This window comes from Salminus brasiliensis, chromosome 16 (genome assembly GCF_030463535.1).
Source record: "Salminus brasiliensis chromosome 16, fSalBra1.hap2, whole genome shotgun sequence".
NCBI lineage: Eukaryota > Metazoa > Chordata > Actinopteri > Characiformes > Bryconidae > Salminus > Salminus brasiliensis.
The window spans coordinates 30540419-30556655 of NC_132893.1; the positions used below are offsets into that span (position 1 = coordinate 30540419).

General features: G+C 43.4%; 1 protein-coding gene across 3 annotated transcripts in view; it reads left to right on the forward strand.

Annotated features, from left to right (window-relative positions):
- ptbp3 (polypyrimidine tract binding protein 3) overlaps positions 1–16237 on the forward strand; it is a 92931-nt gene that overhangs the window by 41727 nt on the left and 34967 nt on the right. For all 3 annotated transcript variants that reach the window (XM_072659340.1, XM_072659338.1, XM_072659339.1), the window contains exon 3: positions 14598–14767. In XM_072659340.1, the coding sequence (XP_072515441.1) occupies positions 14598–14767 (170 nt within the window). The remainder of the gene's footprint in view (positions 1–14597; positions 14768–16237) is intronic.

The following is a 16237-nucleotide window of genomic DNA, read 5'->3' on the forward strand; positions in this document are numbered from 1 at the left end:
TCCTTGCTGTAAAACACTCCCCTCCAGTCGTCAGCTAATCACCAGGAGTTGGTAGAGCTGTAAAGGACAGTGGTGCGTCCTGCACTGGACACTGGATACTGTACCAGATGTTACCCCTTGCCATGCACAGCTCTAGTGTGTGCTTAACCCCTTTAGGCCCGACTCAAAAGCCTGGCCTTTTCCATGTAATCCCTTTATGAGAGATTTCTCAGAGCTGTTTATTTGATATGTCGCGAAAGTGATCGGAGAAAGCTGGAAGCGTGTAGAAGTGTGTAGATTTGGGTTTATTTTTGAGTCACAGATGATCATTCAAGCAGGAAAACAGCTGAACAGAAGTGTGTGTTTTATTCTCTGCTGGTCTGATCACTGGCGATGTTCAGTGTGTCGGGGTTCAGGGTTAATTCTGAAGAAAGCTGCTGTGTAAAAGCTCTGGCCTGTTCTGTTCATTGTAAATGTGCGTGGAAGTGTGTGTGAGCCGTAGTGGGATTGGCTGTGTGTGTGTGTGTGTGTGTGTGTGTGTGTGTGTGTGTGTGTGTGTGTGTGTGTGTGTGTGTGTGTGTGTGTGTGTGTGTGTGTACGAGCTGCTCTGGCTGGTGGGTTTGCTTATTTGAAGAGTTGAATGAAAGCTGAGATGGAGGGCAAGATGAGCTGACCCCAACGCCTGCGCTCGAGTGTCAGAAATGAGCTCTCTCTCTCACACTCACTCACACTTACACACACTCTCTCTCTCTCTCTTTATCTCTCTCTTTATATCTCTCACTCGTTCTCTCTCTTTAGCTAGATTTAAAGAAGCTTTATTGGCAGGACTGTAATGACCACAATATTGCCAAAGCATTACACATTACAATAATAACAACCAAATTACAGAACAATAAAATTAACAATAATTACAGAATAAGTGACAGCAGTGTTAAATAAAGAGAGCAGTAATTAAAATAAGACTCCTTTTACAAAAGGACACACACACATATATATATATATAAAATATGTTCATATACTTTATATACATACTAATATCTATACACACAAAACTGTACTGATAATAAAAACTGAGAGAAGAAGAGCTGCAGTAATGACTGTTAAAGTGAACAGTGAGGGAGGTGTTACCCACTGTCTCTCAGGCAGTGGCATGCTGCAATATACTGGGCGACGAGGGGGGCGGCGGTGTGCCCCTCTCCCAGAATTCGCCCTAATTTTTCCAGTTCTGTAAGTGTTTGGTAGTTTGGCTGTTTAAACCTGTGTGTGAAATGTTCTCTCTCACTCTTACATTTTCTCACTCTCTCTCTACCTTTGTTTCTCTTTCTCTACCTTTGTTTCTCTCTCTCTCTCTACCTTTGTTTTTCTCTCTCTGTCTGTCTGTCTCTCTCTCTCTCTCGACCTTTGTTTTTCTCTCTCTGTCTGTCTGTCTCTCTCTCTCTACCTTTGTTTCTCTTTCTCTCTCTCTCTCTACCTTTGTTTCTCTTTCTCTCTCTCTCTCTCTCTACCTTTGTTTCTCTTTCTCTCTCTCTCTCTCTCTCTACCTTTGTTTCTCTTTCTCACTCTCTCTCTACCTTTGTTTTTCTCTCTCTGTCTGTCTGTCTCTCTCTCTCTCTACCTTTGTTTCTCTTTCTCTACCTTTGTTTCTCTCTCTATCTCTCTCTCTATCTTTGTTTCTCTCTCTCTCTCTCTCTCTCTCTCTCTCTATCTCTCTCTCTCTATCTTTGTTTCTCTCTCTCTCTCTCTCTCTCTCTGTCTGTGTCTGTCTGTCTGTCTCTCTCTCATTATTAAGGGTTTGACTGGTGTTAGAAAAGGAAACACTGCAGTTCAGTTCAGGGTGAAGTTCATGCTGGTTTGTATCTGACCAACCTGTTATCATTCGAAGACGAGCTGGTCTGACCAATCAGTCCATAGTAACCTTGGGTTAACACTCACCAGCCCCTCGGCCCCCCCAGGCCATGCTTTAAACCCAGTGTCCATTTCAAGTGGGGGTTGAGCGGCTCCCCGGGGCGAGCGGATGCAAAGATCGGATTTATAGACTGGACCAAGCCCCCCCCCTTCTCTCTCTCTCTCTCTCTCGCTCTCTCTCTCTCTCTCTCTCTCTCTCTCTGGGCTGTGTTTGTCTCAGTGTAACAGCAGTAAACAACAGTCTGTAATGTTTTTGAAGCAGAAACACAGTCTCTATTATTTCCCCTAGCCTGCAGCTCAGTGGATGACCGTTCGTAGCGCTCAGACGATTTCTATATTTAGAAGTTGATCTGTTTGTGTTCATTTAGACTCCACAGTTAATTCAGTCTTGGCCCTCTCGGCCGTTATCCCGTCAAACAGAAAACTAATATTTTGCTGCACGGATACAGACACGGCTGAGCAGATGGGGTTGTGCTGAAGCATCACTTTAGTAATTAAACAAACAGCACGTTCTGACTACTGACGGGGTCTCTTCATCCAGTATGAATCTCTGTTCCTGTAGATCAGTGTTCAGGGTAGGCGATGGAATGGGCTTCTCCTCCATATAGCAGCCTAATGACTTCACATAACTGCACGGCTGCTGCCGCTTAGCAATATTGCTAAAACAGTCCCCCGTATTTACAGAGCCTGGAGGCTGAGAAGGCCTCGCCGGGGCCGACCTTGAGACAGGAGCCAGACAAAGCTAGTTCATCACACCCAAAAAAAAAAAAAAAAAGCTAAGGTCATGGTCTCTGAAGATGACAATATGAGGTTGATAGCTGGCTCTAGCAGGTGGAAGCAGTAGCGATAATAATTTTGATAGCAGGCGTCCGTCCTTTTATCCAGCCAGCTCGTCTAGACACACGGATCGTGCTGCAGTTAGATACGAGGCAAGTGGGGCCGTTTTTATGTGGTGGGGTTTAGGGTCTGGCTGTTGAAAGGAAGTGTATGACCGCATGTTTTGGCGAGATTGGAGCTAATAGACCTCTTATATGTCCATAGAACATATATATTTAATATTCGCTACATGGACAAAAGTATTGGGACACCTGCTCATTCACAGTTTTTTTCCAAAATCAAGGGTATTAAAAGAAGATTGTCCTGCTTTTGTTTGAGTGCCTGTCTCTACTGTCTAGGAATTAAGACTTTTTACTAGATTTTGGAGCGACAAAAGCGTTAGTGAGGGCAGGATGTTGGATGATCACCACCTCACCTTATTCCCAACTCCACACACCGCTTTAGAGCACCATCATTCCAGAGAACACAGTTCCACTACTTTATACCCTTAAAGCCCATGCCTGGCATTAGGCAAGATGCAAATAGGTTCATGTTTATCTGCTCCGGAGGGTCCTATTCTATTGGCAGCACATCTCTACAGGGACAGTTACAATCTAGTGACTCATTAATGCTCTTGTCTTTGAACGCAATCAAATTCTCACAGCAATTGTTCAAAGTCTTCCGTGGACAGTGGGGATAATAATCCAACCGGATAAACCTTTTTTTCTTTTCTTTTTTTTATAAATAACCTTAATTTCAGAAGTGAATGAGCAGGTGTCCCAATACTTTTGTCCGTTTAGCGTGTGTATCAGTTCTGTATCAAATAAACCAGACAAAGTACCATTTAAACAAATCGGTTTGAGTTGTCCTGTTCCGGATAACCATTGCTTTTCTCCAAGAACCTTTTGAAGAACCCTTTTTTGAAAAGAGGGAGGTTCGAGAACATGGATGAACAAAAGCAAAGAGACATTAAACTACGGCTTTAGGCCGGACTGCCCCATTAAATTCCACTGAGGCGAATAGATGTATAACATAGACCAATGCTAATGACTCTCTCCAGGTCCTCCTGTACTACCTCCATGGATCAGAAGCCTCTTCATGTCCTCTTATATATATTTAGTACTGGTTGCCTGCCACAGTGTGGTCTCAGCCACATCAACTTTGTGATGTCGATCCACCTTGGCGATCACACACACACACACACACACACACACACACACACACGCATACACACTTCAGCTCAGTCTGGAGGGACCACTCTTCCAGATCCGTACAAGATGTTTTCTGCCCTGTCAAACCCGACATGCTCTAAACTTCCTCAAGCGAGGATGACAGCCAACCCCCTCCTCCCTACCTCCTCATCCTGAGGGGTGGGGTGGGGGCAAACCCCAGCTGTATTGGGAGCTAAAGGCTGATTGGACATGTTTGACTTTGGGCCGTGTGCTGGTGATAAAAGCAGGCGGTATGAAGAGGGAATTCTCTCAGGAAAGGCTGGTGTTTGAAGAATGAATGATATAAAGATTGCTGATGCCTTGTAATAAACTGAGGCCATGTCGACAGCAAGCCGTGGATTCCCAAGTGTCCTAGCAACGGTCTAACCAGCAGCACTGCAGCTACAGCCAAGTGTCGCTCGGTGATCCTCCGAGACTTGGAGTACAACTGTTTGGTTCTGAAGAGCTTTTTAAAAACACTACTTAAAATGAGCATGAGTTTTGCCAGGAGTGGTGGTGTGATGTAATGTGTGAGATTTGACTCGTTAATTCATAAAGAACATGTGTAAGAATATGTCCACAAGATAGCTTGGATTAAAGGGCATAGCCTGGATGTTCAAGTCAGTATCACGCCACTGGACACACACCAGATTCATACTGGATTAAATTCGCACAACGATCACAACAGTCAGACTGTAAAAACGAAACACACACCAGATTCATACTGGATTAAAATCGCACAACGATCACAACAGTCAGACTGTAAAAACTAAACGCACACCAGATTCATACTGGACTAAAATTGCACAAAGATCACAACAGTCAGACTGTAAAAACGAAACACACACCAGATTCATACTGGATTAAAATCCCACAACGATCACAACAGTCAGACTGTAAAAACTAAACGCACACCAGATTCATACTGGACTAAAATTGCACAAAGATCACAACAGTCAGACTGTAAAAACGAAACACACACCAGATTCATACTGGATTAAAATTGCACAAAGATCACAACAGTCAGACTGTAAAAACGAAACACACACCAGATTCATACTGGATTAAAATCGCACAACGATCACAACAGACAGACTGTAAAAACGAAACACACACCAGATTCATACTGGATTAAAATCACAACACTATTATTGTTAGCTGGGATTAAAGGCCATAGCCTGGATGTTCATGTCAGTATCACGCCACTGGACACACACCAGATTCATACTGGAATAAGATCGTGCAGTGATCACAACAGTCAGACTGTAAAAATCCTGCTCATGGAACCATGCTGTATTGAAATCACACCCTGATTACAACAGACAGACTGTGAAAACTAAGCACACCGCAGATTAATACTGGATAAAATCACACCAGAATTATTGTTAGACTGTAAAACCTACAAACTGCAAATTCATACTGGATTAAACTCGCACCATGACTGTTAGACTATGAAAACTACACACTGCAGATTCATACTGGAGTAAAATCAGACCACAATTATTATAATCATACTATATAAAAACTATTATTATTATTGTCAGACTGTGGAAAACACACACACTGCTGATTCATACCGGAGTAAAATTGTGCAATGATTACAACAGTCAGACTGTAAAAACTGAACACACTGCAGATTCATACTGGATTAAATCACACCAGGATTATTATTATTGTCAGACTGTAAAACCTACAACCTGCAAATGCAGACTGGATTAAAATCACACCACAATTATTACAGTTAGACTACAAAAACTAAACGATTCTTACTGGATAAAAAAAACGGCACCAATTATTACAGTTATTTTAATATAATAGAAATAGTTCTTTTATAATTTCTGAAAAGGAAGTCAGATCAGATCAGAAGCTACACAAGACAAGGCTAAGTGTAAACATTCTGAATCTTGATTGGATCGTGATCCGATCATGGTGTCTGGATGTTAGTGCCAGGTGTAAACAGGGCCAGATGCTTCAGATGTCAGATACACCACACTTGCACACGTGAATATAAACCGTCAAGGCAGACAGATCAGATATTTCCTTGGTAGAAACAACAAAGTTTTAAAAGAGTTCATTAAAATGAATAAATTTAAATAAAGCATTTCACTTAACATGAGCATGTAAAAGTAGGCTGTCGTGTTCAGAAACACCCAGCTCAGTGTGAGTGTGTGCTAGTTCAGGATAGATTTGTTACAGGACTGAATGGATTGGTTATTTATTTTCCTCCTTCCTTTTTTTTGCTGATAACTCCCTGATACCCGCCGCTGCAGACATGCCATTTCTACTTGTAATGTAAATTTAGCCTCAGCATTAGTCTTTATTTTCCCGTCCCGGCTGAAGTGGCTTTGGAACAGGCTTGTTTTCTTACAGCTTCCTCTTGCTGCAACGCTGCCCGGGCGCCTGTTGCTAAAAGCTAACCACAGTATTTGCCAGGCCACACTGTAAACCCAGAGCGACCATAAACGTTTGTGGTGTTGTTTGCGTAGTCCAAGTTCACATGCTTCTGTGTTTGTTAAAGACGGGTCTGGATGCTCATAATTGAGGAGCTGCTGGGCTGTTCTAGTGGAAATGTACACTGCCTAGGAATAGATCAAGTACATACGGTAAAGCTAGCTGGTGGTCAATCCGTTTCATTTCTTAATTCATACTGGATAAAAAAAACTTGCACCATGTTTACTACAGTCAGACTGCTAAATGACACGCCCTGCAGATTCATACTGGATTAAACTCACACCACAGTTATTACAGTCAGACTGTAGAAACTACACACACTGTAGATTCATACTGGGTTAAACTTATGATTGACTCATGATACCATGGTTATTACAGTCAGTGAATCTACATCTGTGTATATGCATGTTCATACATTGGAGAGAAGCAGGAAGGAGAAGGTAGGGTTATGACGCAAACAGAAAGGCAGAAAACTGGTCCAGAAGGCAGGCAGGCAGCAGCACTCACAAGCAGATTCGCACCAGCATTAAGCAGACAGCAAAAGGCAGCTCAGGACATGGGAGAGGGAGAAGGAGGGAAAATGGAAGGGGTTTAGGAGTACAAACAGCCTGGTGGATGTCCTGTAAAGAGACTACAGCAGTAGTATCAGTTATCAGTACCTATAGTAAGGAACAGCGGTGGTATGCAAACCAGATTACAACAGCAGCAGCCTAGAATGGACAGTAAACACAAAGCTTGTGTAAAGGGGTAGGTTTTCAGTATTGTTTTGCTTAGTTAGCAGCATTAGTGCATTCTGGATTGAACTTTGCTTTTAAAGCTCTCTGTAAAGCCGGTGGTGTATCTGAGTCCAAAGGGATGGACGCTCTAATCGCGTTAAAGCACACAATAACATTTGTTAACGGCACAAACGAGACGAATTGCCGTGCCGGAGCCAGATGTCTTGATAGGTCATGTGTATGGTCGCCATGGTAACGCAGGGTCGCAAAGGGCGGGAGGGATGGTTGGTCGTCAGATAAAAAAAAAAGGGGGACAGTCGTCGACGGTTCCCTGGCCGCCTGCTGCTGTGTGTCAGGACGGCTGTCTCCGAGAGCAGCGAGGGGTCCGGACTGTCACGGAAAATGACTCACTTCGCATAACATTTGAAATGAAATGCAGTAGTGTGTGTGTGTGTGTGTGTGTCTGTTTTTTTTTAAGCCCTGTCATTGAGCTCTTTTTTCTGTTTGGTTATTTCTGTGTTTGTTTGTCTGCGTCTGTCTGCAAACCAATCAACCTCATACTACCCATTAATCAGCAGAGGCCATGAGCTGTGTGTGTATTTAACCAATAAAATCTCTCTCTCTCTTTCGCATTTCACTGTCTCTCGCGCTCTCTCGCGCTCTCTCGCGCTCTCGCTCTTTGTGCAGAAGAGTCTAGTTTCTTTCCTCTGCCTGTTTTCTCTCCGCATGTGGTAGGCTTCTGCCTCGTCCTACGTCCCCTTGTTATTCTGGAACGTTCTCGTTAGCTCCCCGCTTTAATGATCATCTCTTCTGTGCTGGAGGCAGAAGAAGCTTCATGGGTGCATACACTTGTTTGTTGTTAAAATATCTGCTCCACCACCCCACCACCCCACCACCACCCTTGCAATGTTGACGTTTGCTGCAAAGGAAAAATCCAGACCTGATTAGTTTGACCGGCCTTGAAGAGAAGAAGTAAGAAAAGGCAGAGGGAATTTAAACTAGCAGTCTGATTGTGGCCGGGGGTATTTTTGGACATGGCTTTTCTTTGCTTTCACTGTTACTGTTTCTAAGCCTGACATTTGAGTGTGTTTGTGTGTGTGTGTGTGTGTTCATACCTGTGTGAATGTCTGTATCTGTCTGTATTTGTGCGCTTGTGTGCATAGTCACTGTCAGAATGGCGACTTTATAGGAGAAGGGAAAAAAGTTCTTTGCGTTTTTAGTCAAAATAATTTTGCACTGTTTCTCTTCCCAGCTGGCCACCAGTGTCGACAGACGGTTGATTGCAGGTTGTAACATCAGGGGATCAAAATTCTACGTCAGAACAGAACCTAATGCCAACATCAATTTGACGTTGAATAGTGACGTCGGCAGGCGTAGATGTTTTGTGAGGTTAAGTCACCAAAATCTTCTGAACTTCCCACGCTAACATCACACTAACGCAAAATCCCCAACGTCCGCTAAACTTCATACAGTCAGTGTCCACACAATGTGAAATTCTAACATAAAACGTTGGTTTTAAGTCATGACGTTAAGTAACCAAAACTCAACGTCCGCCTGACATTGGAGCTTGAGGCTGTGTTGGTTTTGAAGGACATGTGACTCATTCATTTCCTAAACTGTAACGTCATTTGAGTCGTTCAGGACCTTCAGACGCCAAAGTGACGCCTGGTGCCTGGTGGGTTCGGTTCTTTTAAGAAAAAATAACAATATAAAAATAAACCAAAAAATAAGGAGGTGGGGCTAAGAGGACACAGGTCAGATGAGAAGGCGTGTTATCCTGACGTCAGCGTACGATCAAAATTAGGTTGAATTTGGAACTTTTTTATTTATTTATTTATTTATTTATTGTACTTTAGATGTCCATGCGAAGTCCCTGCAGCGGTTGTTCGCCAGTGTCATTTCAGGTCATTCTGACGTCATATTTAGCTTGGCCATTTAACGTTATATTTTTACTTTAATAGGCATGATGGTATATATTTTCGACGTCATAGCCAGAATCTCCTATTATATGTTTTATGTAAAGCTGGTTGTGTTTAGGTCGTGTGACGCTACGATCAGAATCAGACCGGAATGAGCTGTCTAGTCGACATTGTCAACTTTGTCATTAATTGCCCTCTGAGGAAGTGCAGGGTTATCTGGACAGCAGTAGTCTGGTTATGGGTGTTGTTCACAAAAAAAAAAAAAAAAAAAAAAAAAAAAAAACGTTAGTTACACAGTTTATTGTGAGTGTTCAAGACCTCTACATGGTGGCAGTCCAGTACTATTTATACCTTCAGTATTGTGTTTGAAAAATGCATCTTTTAATTTAAAAATGTAGAATTTAGAAATAAAGCTGCTGAATAAAACGTTTATAAGTAGCGCCAGAAAGAGCAGCCCTCGCTTCCCTGAAGAACTTTTAAACCCATCACTCTTTAAGAGAATTATGGCCACACTTTATTTTGATGGTCCCTTATGAATTAACAAACAACCTGTTGGAACTCAAGCTAAGTTGATTCAGCAGTGAGGCTCGTGATTACTACCTAACATTTGAAGAGATTTTCCTTTATTTTATAAAGAAAATCACTTATTAATTAAGCTGTAAAAATGCCTTTCTTTTTTTTCTGTGCTCAGTTTGCTAGTTTCCTTTGTCTGCCATTGTGACAGCCCTAATGTGTGTGTGTGTGTATGTGTGTGTGTGTGTGTGTATATATGTGTGTGTGTATGTGTGTGTGGGGCCGGGGGGCTTGTAAAACACACCTGCTCTCATTTATGTGTGTTTCTAAAACACACTGCCCCCATCGTTGGCTCTGCTGTGATGTCATGGAAGGACAGAGTCTCGCTCTTCTGTGGATTTGCATCTCTTTAGCAGAATTTTCCTTTTTGTCTGATGCAAAAGCCCCTGAGCGGACGGGCACCCACTGTCCCCCTGAAGCACCTTTTCAGAGACTCCAGATGTGAGTCTTTGTAACAGACGAGGACTACGTGTTGTGTCCCGTTTCACACACACCGCTTCATGAAGCTCAGTTTCACTGCTGTCTGTAGCTCAGCGACGAAAGACAGAAAGTTCACTGTACCTCACAGACTGCGATACACTGCACACCACATTTTTGTCAGTGTTTACCTTCATATTTATTCATGAAAACTACAATCATAACTAAAATAAGAATATAGACTTGGTCTGAATAAAGACTTGCACCGTAGTGGGACATATTTTTGGGTGTGATTTTATTATTATTAATACTACTAATAATAATAATAATAAATAGAAATGAGTGCACTAACCGCAATGAAAGATCTTAATGAAAATGATTGGAATTTATGCAGTTGAATCGCTACCTTCAGATTCATACATCACCATGCATCAATCTATTTGACGGTTTTCCATAACAAGCTAAAAGGAAGCATTCTTCAGGCTCCGAGTGGCTCAACAGTCTAATGTTCTGCCGCTGTGGTGAATCCCGAGCTTTGCCATCAGCACTCGGTGTCTGAGAGAGCGCAGTCGGCTGTTTAATACCACATTCAGAAGGCAACAGGTAGGTACACATATCTAATACATTATATGGACAAAAGTATTGGGACACCTGCAGTCAAGGGAATTAAAAAAATTGGATCCTGCTTTTGTTGGAGTAACTCTCTCTACTGTCCAGGGAAGAAGACTTTCTACTAGATTTTGGAGGAGCATTGCTGTGAGGATTTGATTGCGTTTAGCGACGAGAGCGTTTGTGAGGTCTGGATGTTGGATGATCACCAACCCCCACCTCATCATCCCCAATTCCCCAAATCCTCCCAAAACTACTAGATGGAGCACCAACCATCCATCACTCCCGAGAACACAGTTCTTACACGGCTCCACAGCTCAATGCCTCCTCTAGCCCGTGCCTGGCATTAGGCAGCACGGTGCCAGTAGGTTCGTGTTTATCTGCGTGTAGAGTCCTATTCAATTGGCAGTATTTGTCAACAGGGACTAGACCAGCTGTGTGTGTGTGTGTGTGTGTGTGTGTGTGTGTGTGTGTGTGTGTGTGTGTGTGCGTCTGTCCGTGTCAGCCATGGGTGCAAGTTAAAGTAGCTCAGTGCATTCGTTAGGAGGGGTGTCCACAAACTTTTGGACATATGGAATATGCATGGTGGTGTTCTGTAGTACGTTATGTGAAGAGTTGTTGATAAGAAGAGTTCCAGACTGTCCTGGATGTTCTGGACGTTCTAGCCCCTAAGCTGCTAAGCAGAAGCATCAAGCCGTGCTGCTGAACTTCCCTCTGCCTCATATGACTGACCCCCGCCGACTACGAGCCCGAGAAGGAGGAAGCCGGCCGAGCCTGTCTGGAGTTTCAGTGCATGCGGGTCTGCAGGAGAAAAGGAGAAGAGGTGGGAGAGGGAGGAAAAGAGGAGGAGTGGAGAGAGTGTTAGCCGTGCTGAGTGATGCGTGTCCGCTCCCTCTGAGCCGCTGCGGTGCGGCATCCTGCTGACCGCAGCACTTTCTTTTGTGTGCCGCTGTTCCTCTTGGCCTCCACTCCTCGGCTGACGGGATTAACTGTGGAGTGTGTGTGTGTGTGTGTGTGTGTGTGTGTGTGTGTGTGTGTGTGTGTGTGTGTGTCTGTGTGTGTGTGTGATATCACCCGCTCTTACTCACGGACTGGGACATTGTGAGTGTTACCCTGTTACTCAGCACACGCCCACACACACAACCTGACCTCTAGCTCCAAAGGGATTATGGGAAACGTAGTATCTGCAACAGCTAATATTAATCTCACTTCACAGAATTCCTTACATTATTAGACTAATTATATCATACACAGTCATATCAGAACATTATGACCACCCCTGGTTTAAAATGAGCACTGCCCGTTCTGTCCACTCCACTTCCCCTATAGGAGCACTGTGTAGTTCTAAACTCCAGACTCTGTTAGACAACAGAAGCTCATATGTTGCTGCACAGTTTGTGTAGGTCCTCGTCTGGTCCTTTAGCACTGGTCGCAGGACGATGCCCATAGGATAGGATGCTATCCTCAGTCCAGCAGAAGCACACCACCAGTGCAACACACACACACACTGTCTGTGTCACTGCTGAGAATGACCCGCCACCGAAATACTAACTGCTCTGTGGTGGTCAGTCCTGTGGGGTCCTGGGCATTGAAGAACAGGGTGAAAGGAGGGTAATAACAGAGTCTGCAGAGAAACAGATGGACACAGTCTGGACTTATAGAACTACACAGTGCTCCTGTATGGGAAGTGGAGCTGATATAATGGGCAGTGAGTGTAGAAATAAGACAGATCAGTGTATATATTATATTAAATATCATATTAATAGAACGTTTGAACAGTATGTTCAACGAAATGTTAAATGAATATATTAAGTAGATTTAAGGTCATTTACCAAGGCATTATTTAGCAGTTTGTTCCTGAAATCCAGATAAATAAAGAAATATTCCTGCTGTTGTAGGAAAATCCCCCTGCCCAGGACACCCACGCTGTAACTTTTCAGGAAGGAAGGAAAGCAGTGTTTTTTTTGTACTGTTTTGACCTAATTATCTCTAAACTTTACTGTTTGTTGCTGTTGTCGGTTAACTCCCAGGACTGTAAAATACCTGGAGGGCGTAACGATGGGCGGGGGGGGTGGTGGAGCATCCGCAGTATCAAACGCTAGCCCTGAAACAGATGAAAAGAAAGGCAGCCCTGCTAGAATATACATACTGGCGTCATGCATTGCTCATCTTTACTTATGTTAGTACGCCTTTAAAAAATAGTTCAGGGGTTCTTTATGCAACCATGAGAATGCAAAGAACCATTCGGATGCTTAAATGGGTTGAAGGGCTTTCTGTGCGTCGCCTGCACTTTACATTCAGGCAGGTATTGCAGTCTAGGAATGTAAGAACTAAACTCCTGGGAATAACAGTGTTGCCCTACATGCCGACTGCAGACACAGTGAAAGCACTGCTTCAGTGTGTGTGTGTGTGTGTGTGTGTGTGTGTCTGCCAGCCTGTCTGTCTGTCTGTCTGCCATTCTGTCTGAAGAAAACCTGTCGCTGGTCTGTGATGTGCCCCTAGAGATGGTTCTTTGCCAAGCGTCCCACAGCGGGCACCGTTTGCAGTCTGCCAGACTACATAAGCCTGATAATCCTGTAAGAAGCTTGTCTTATTGTTTTGGTGGGCATTGCGGACGCTGCCCACTGGGTGTGGCATGTGCCGGTGTGTTTCCCCTCCCTCTGTCTGTTTACATGAGTCTTTCTTTAGCTTTATACATATATAGATTTGAAAGTGGCATCATTTACGTTAGCGCTGTTGGCTCTGACTTCATCTGTGTTGATGTAATACGGTTGATCCTGTGGAAGTGTCACACGTTCGAATCACTGTAAGATCTTCTCTTAAGCCGATTGAGACAGTATTGAGATGGCAGATCTTCCAAGAGTCTTGGAAGAGAAGTCACATCAGCACCATCTGAAATATTTTAAATGGAAGTTAATGTAAAAAGATTTTACTCCAAGTCATTTTGGAGCTTTTCTATTGGTCTGTTCATCATACAATTCTGTAAAATAAACACTGGCAGGTGTCAAAAAGTGAAGAACAGGGAGAGCACAATCGGCCTGGCTCTCTCCAGGGTGGGTAGATGGCACGATCTCCCCACATCGCTTCGTTGTGGTGCTGGCCGTCACTGGCATCTGCAGGCTGGTGCGTTGATTGCCCGGCAATGTTGCATCAGCGGCAGTTTGGAAAACTTGAGCGGCTTGACTGCGCACACGTCTGAGGGGGCGCTTGCTAGTCCGCCCTCACTGGTGACGGGGGTTGGGTAATTGATGGTCCAAAAGGGGGAGGAAATGGAGGAAAATCATTTAATTCATTTATTTAATTAATTCATCATCATGAATAAAATTTATTAGAAAAGTGATAACAAAAAAAGATGATACAGTTTTTGGGAGACATTGATGATATTAAAATTCATAATTCAGCCTCTTTTGTCATTTTAGTTTTTGCTTATTTCAACCTTGAAATAATTGTTAGGACTCCATTGGTAGAACTGAAGACAAAACACTCCAAATTACACTGACCAAATAGGCCTTTTGGAAGTTCATACACAATACACAATATGGGCAAAAGTATTGGGACACCTGCTCATTGTTTCTTCTGAAATCAAGGGTATTTTAAAAAAAAAAAAACTCTACTGTCCAGGGGTCAGAAGGTTGTCTGTCTAGCATTTCTGTGAGAATATTATTGCATTCAGCAACAAGAGCATTAATAAGGTCAGGATGTTGATGATCACCCCACCACCTCATCCTCAACTCCTCTTAAAAGTATTGGATGGAGCACTGTCCATCATTCCACAGAACACTGTTCCACTGCTCCACAGCTCAATGCTGGGGGGCGGTATACCCCCTAGCCCACACCTGGCATTAGGTATGGTGCCAATAGGTTCTCCAGATCTGTGTCAGCAATGGGTGCAACTTAAAGTATCTGTAACTGCAATCATTAGAAGAGGTGTCCACAAACATTTGGACATTTTCCTGTTTTAATCTGTTCGTAGCTTATCTGTTTTTCTTTCTCTTTTGCAGCTAATGGCAACGAGAGTAAAAAGTACAAAGGAGACCGATCCCCCTGCGGCCCCTCTCGCGTCCTTCACGTGCGCAAAGTTCCCATCGAGGTCTCAGAGGCCGAGGTCATCTCATTAGGAATCCCATTTGGAAAAGTTACCAACTTGTTGATGCTCAAAGGGAAAAACCAGGTATGTGCTCTTGTTCTGTTGGGGGTCTCCTCTTGGCGAATCTCATCAAGGAGGGTTCAATTAGAATCGACTGGAGTCAGTTGATGCTTCCTTCCAGTTTCCTGCTTCTATATCCTCCAGCCTGAGACCTGGAAATTGATTGCAGTTCTCCATGCTGTGGTGTATCAGTTCTTTAACTACACTCAGAGGGATCAGTTAGTGCAGGTAATTGAATGGTACTGCGAAATGATGGCCGTGGTCAGTGACTGCTGACTAATTTACTTGCACCTTGAAATTGGTCCCACTCAGGGCCTAGTTAACCTAAGCGTAGCCCAGTTAAAGCGCCATACAGGCCGATATTGGTAGTATTGGAGTCCAGCAGTATGGACTATAAGATGGGATGAAGGGGGTGTTTCACATTATAATCAGATGGTTCTGAAGTCTGTAAACAAGGTTATCAGTGGTCCAGCCTTTTATATAGGTCTTGTAAACACTGTGATTTGGTCCCGTTTCTTAGACTTGGGGTAATGTGTGACTGTAAACATAGCTAATGAATTTCATCAAGGCAGGCCCAAGTGAAAGGTCAGTTGGTGGCGAAGCTATGGTGGTGAATTCAGGACTAGCCAGTAAAAAATTCCTCCCCAGGATTTTGTTCCAGCTGCCTGGACAGCTCTGCTGAAAAGGAGCTGGACATTCTGGACAGGAGTTGAAATTTTGTGTAGACTGAAAGATCTCAACACCTGCGCATGTGATCTACACATGCCAATGCGGTGTAGATGTTTCCACTGATGTTTTAATAGTGTATTAGCATTTAAACAAGTCACCAGCCAGTGATATATTGATTGAAATTGACACCTGTGAGTGATTGAGGACATGTTGTCATTTGTTCCTCTACCTTTACACGTTAGCTTATCTTCTACCTCCTATCCTCCTCAGACAGTGGAGCTACAACATAAAGAAAAGAGCCAAGGAGATAAAGATGCACAATTAGTATGAAATACACTCAGTCGATTCTCCTTTATGTCCAATCCGACCTCTCTCGGTTTTATAGATGCCTTTTTTTATTCTTCTTCTTGTTGGTGCACCCCTACAAATCCCAGCATCATCTGTTCATCCTAGTGCAGTAGCCGGCTTTCTAGATTAAATAGACTTTATGGATGAGCTGAAGATCTGAGAAATGTTTACTTGAACAGACTGTAGATGATCTGTGAATATAGTTAAATACTATCAACTGTGGGACAAAATGGCATCTTACAGGCTTTGAACACCTGAAATGATGTTAAATTAAATTAGACTGTAAATGCTGCACCTTATAAAAGGACTAGTGTTTCCATCTTAAAACAAGACGAGAAGGACTAGAAATGCCGGTTGGTGTGCCAGTTGCTGTAAGATGTGCCGGTTGGGGTGCCGCCTGCTTTGTGTGGCACACATATGTTAAGATATGCACTGGCTGGTGTGTTGAAAGCTTTCAGATGTGCTGGCTGGTGTGCC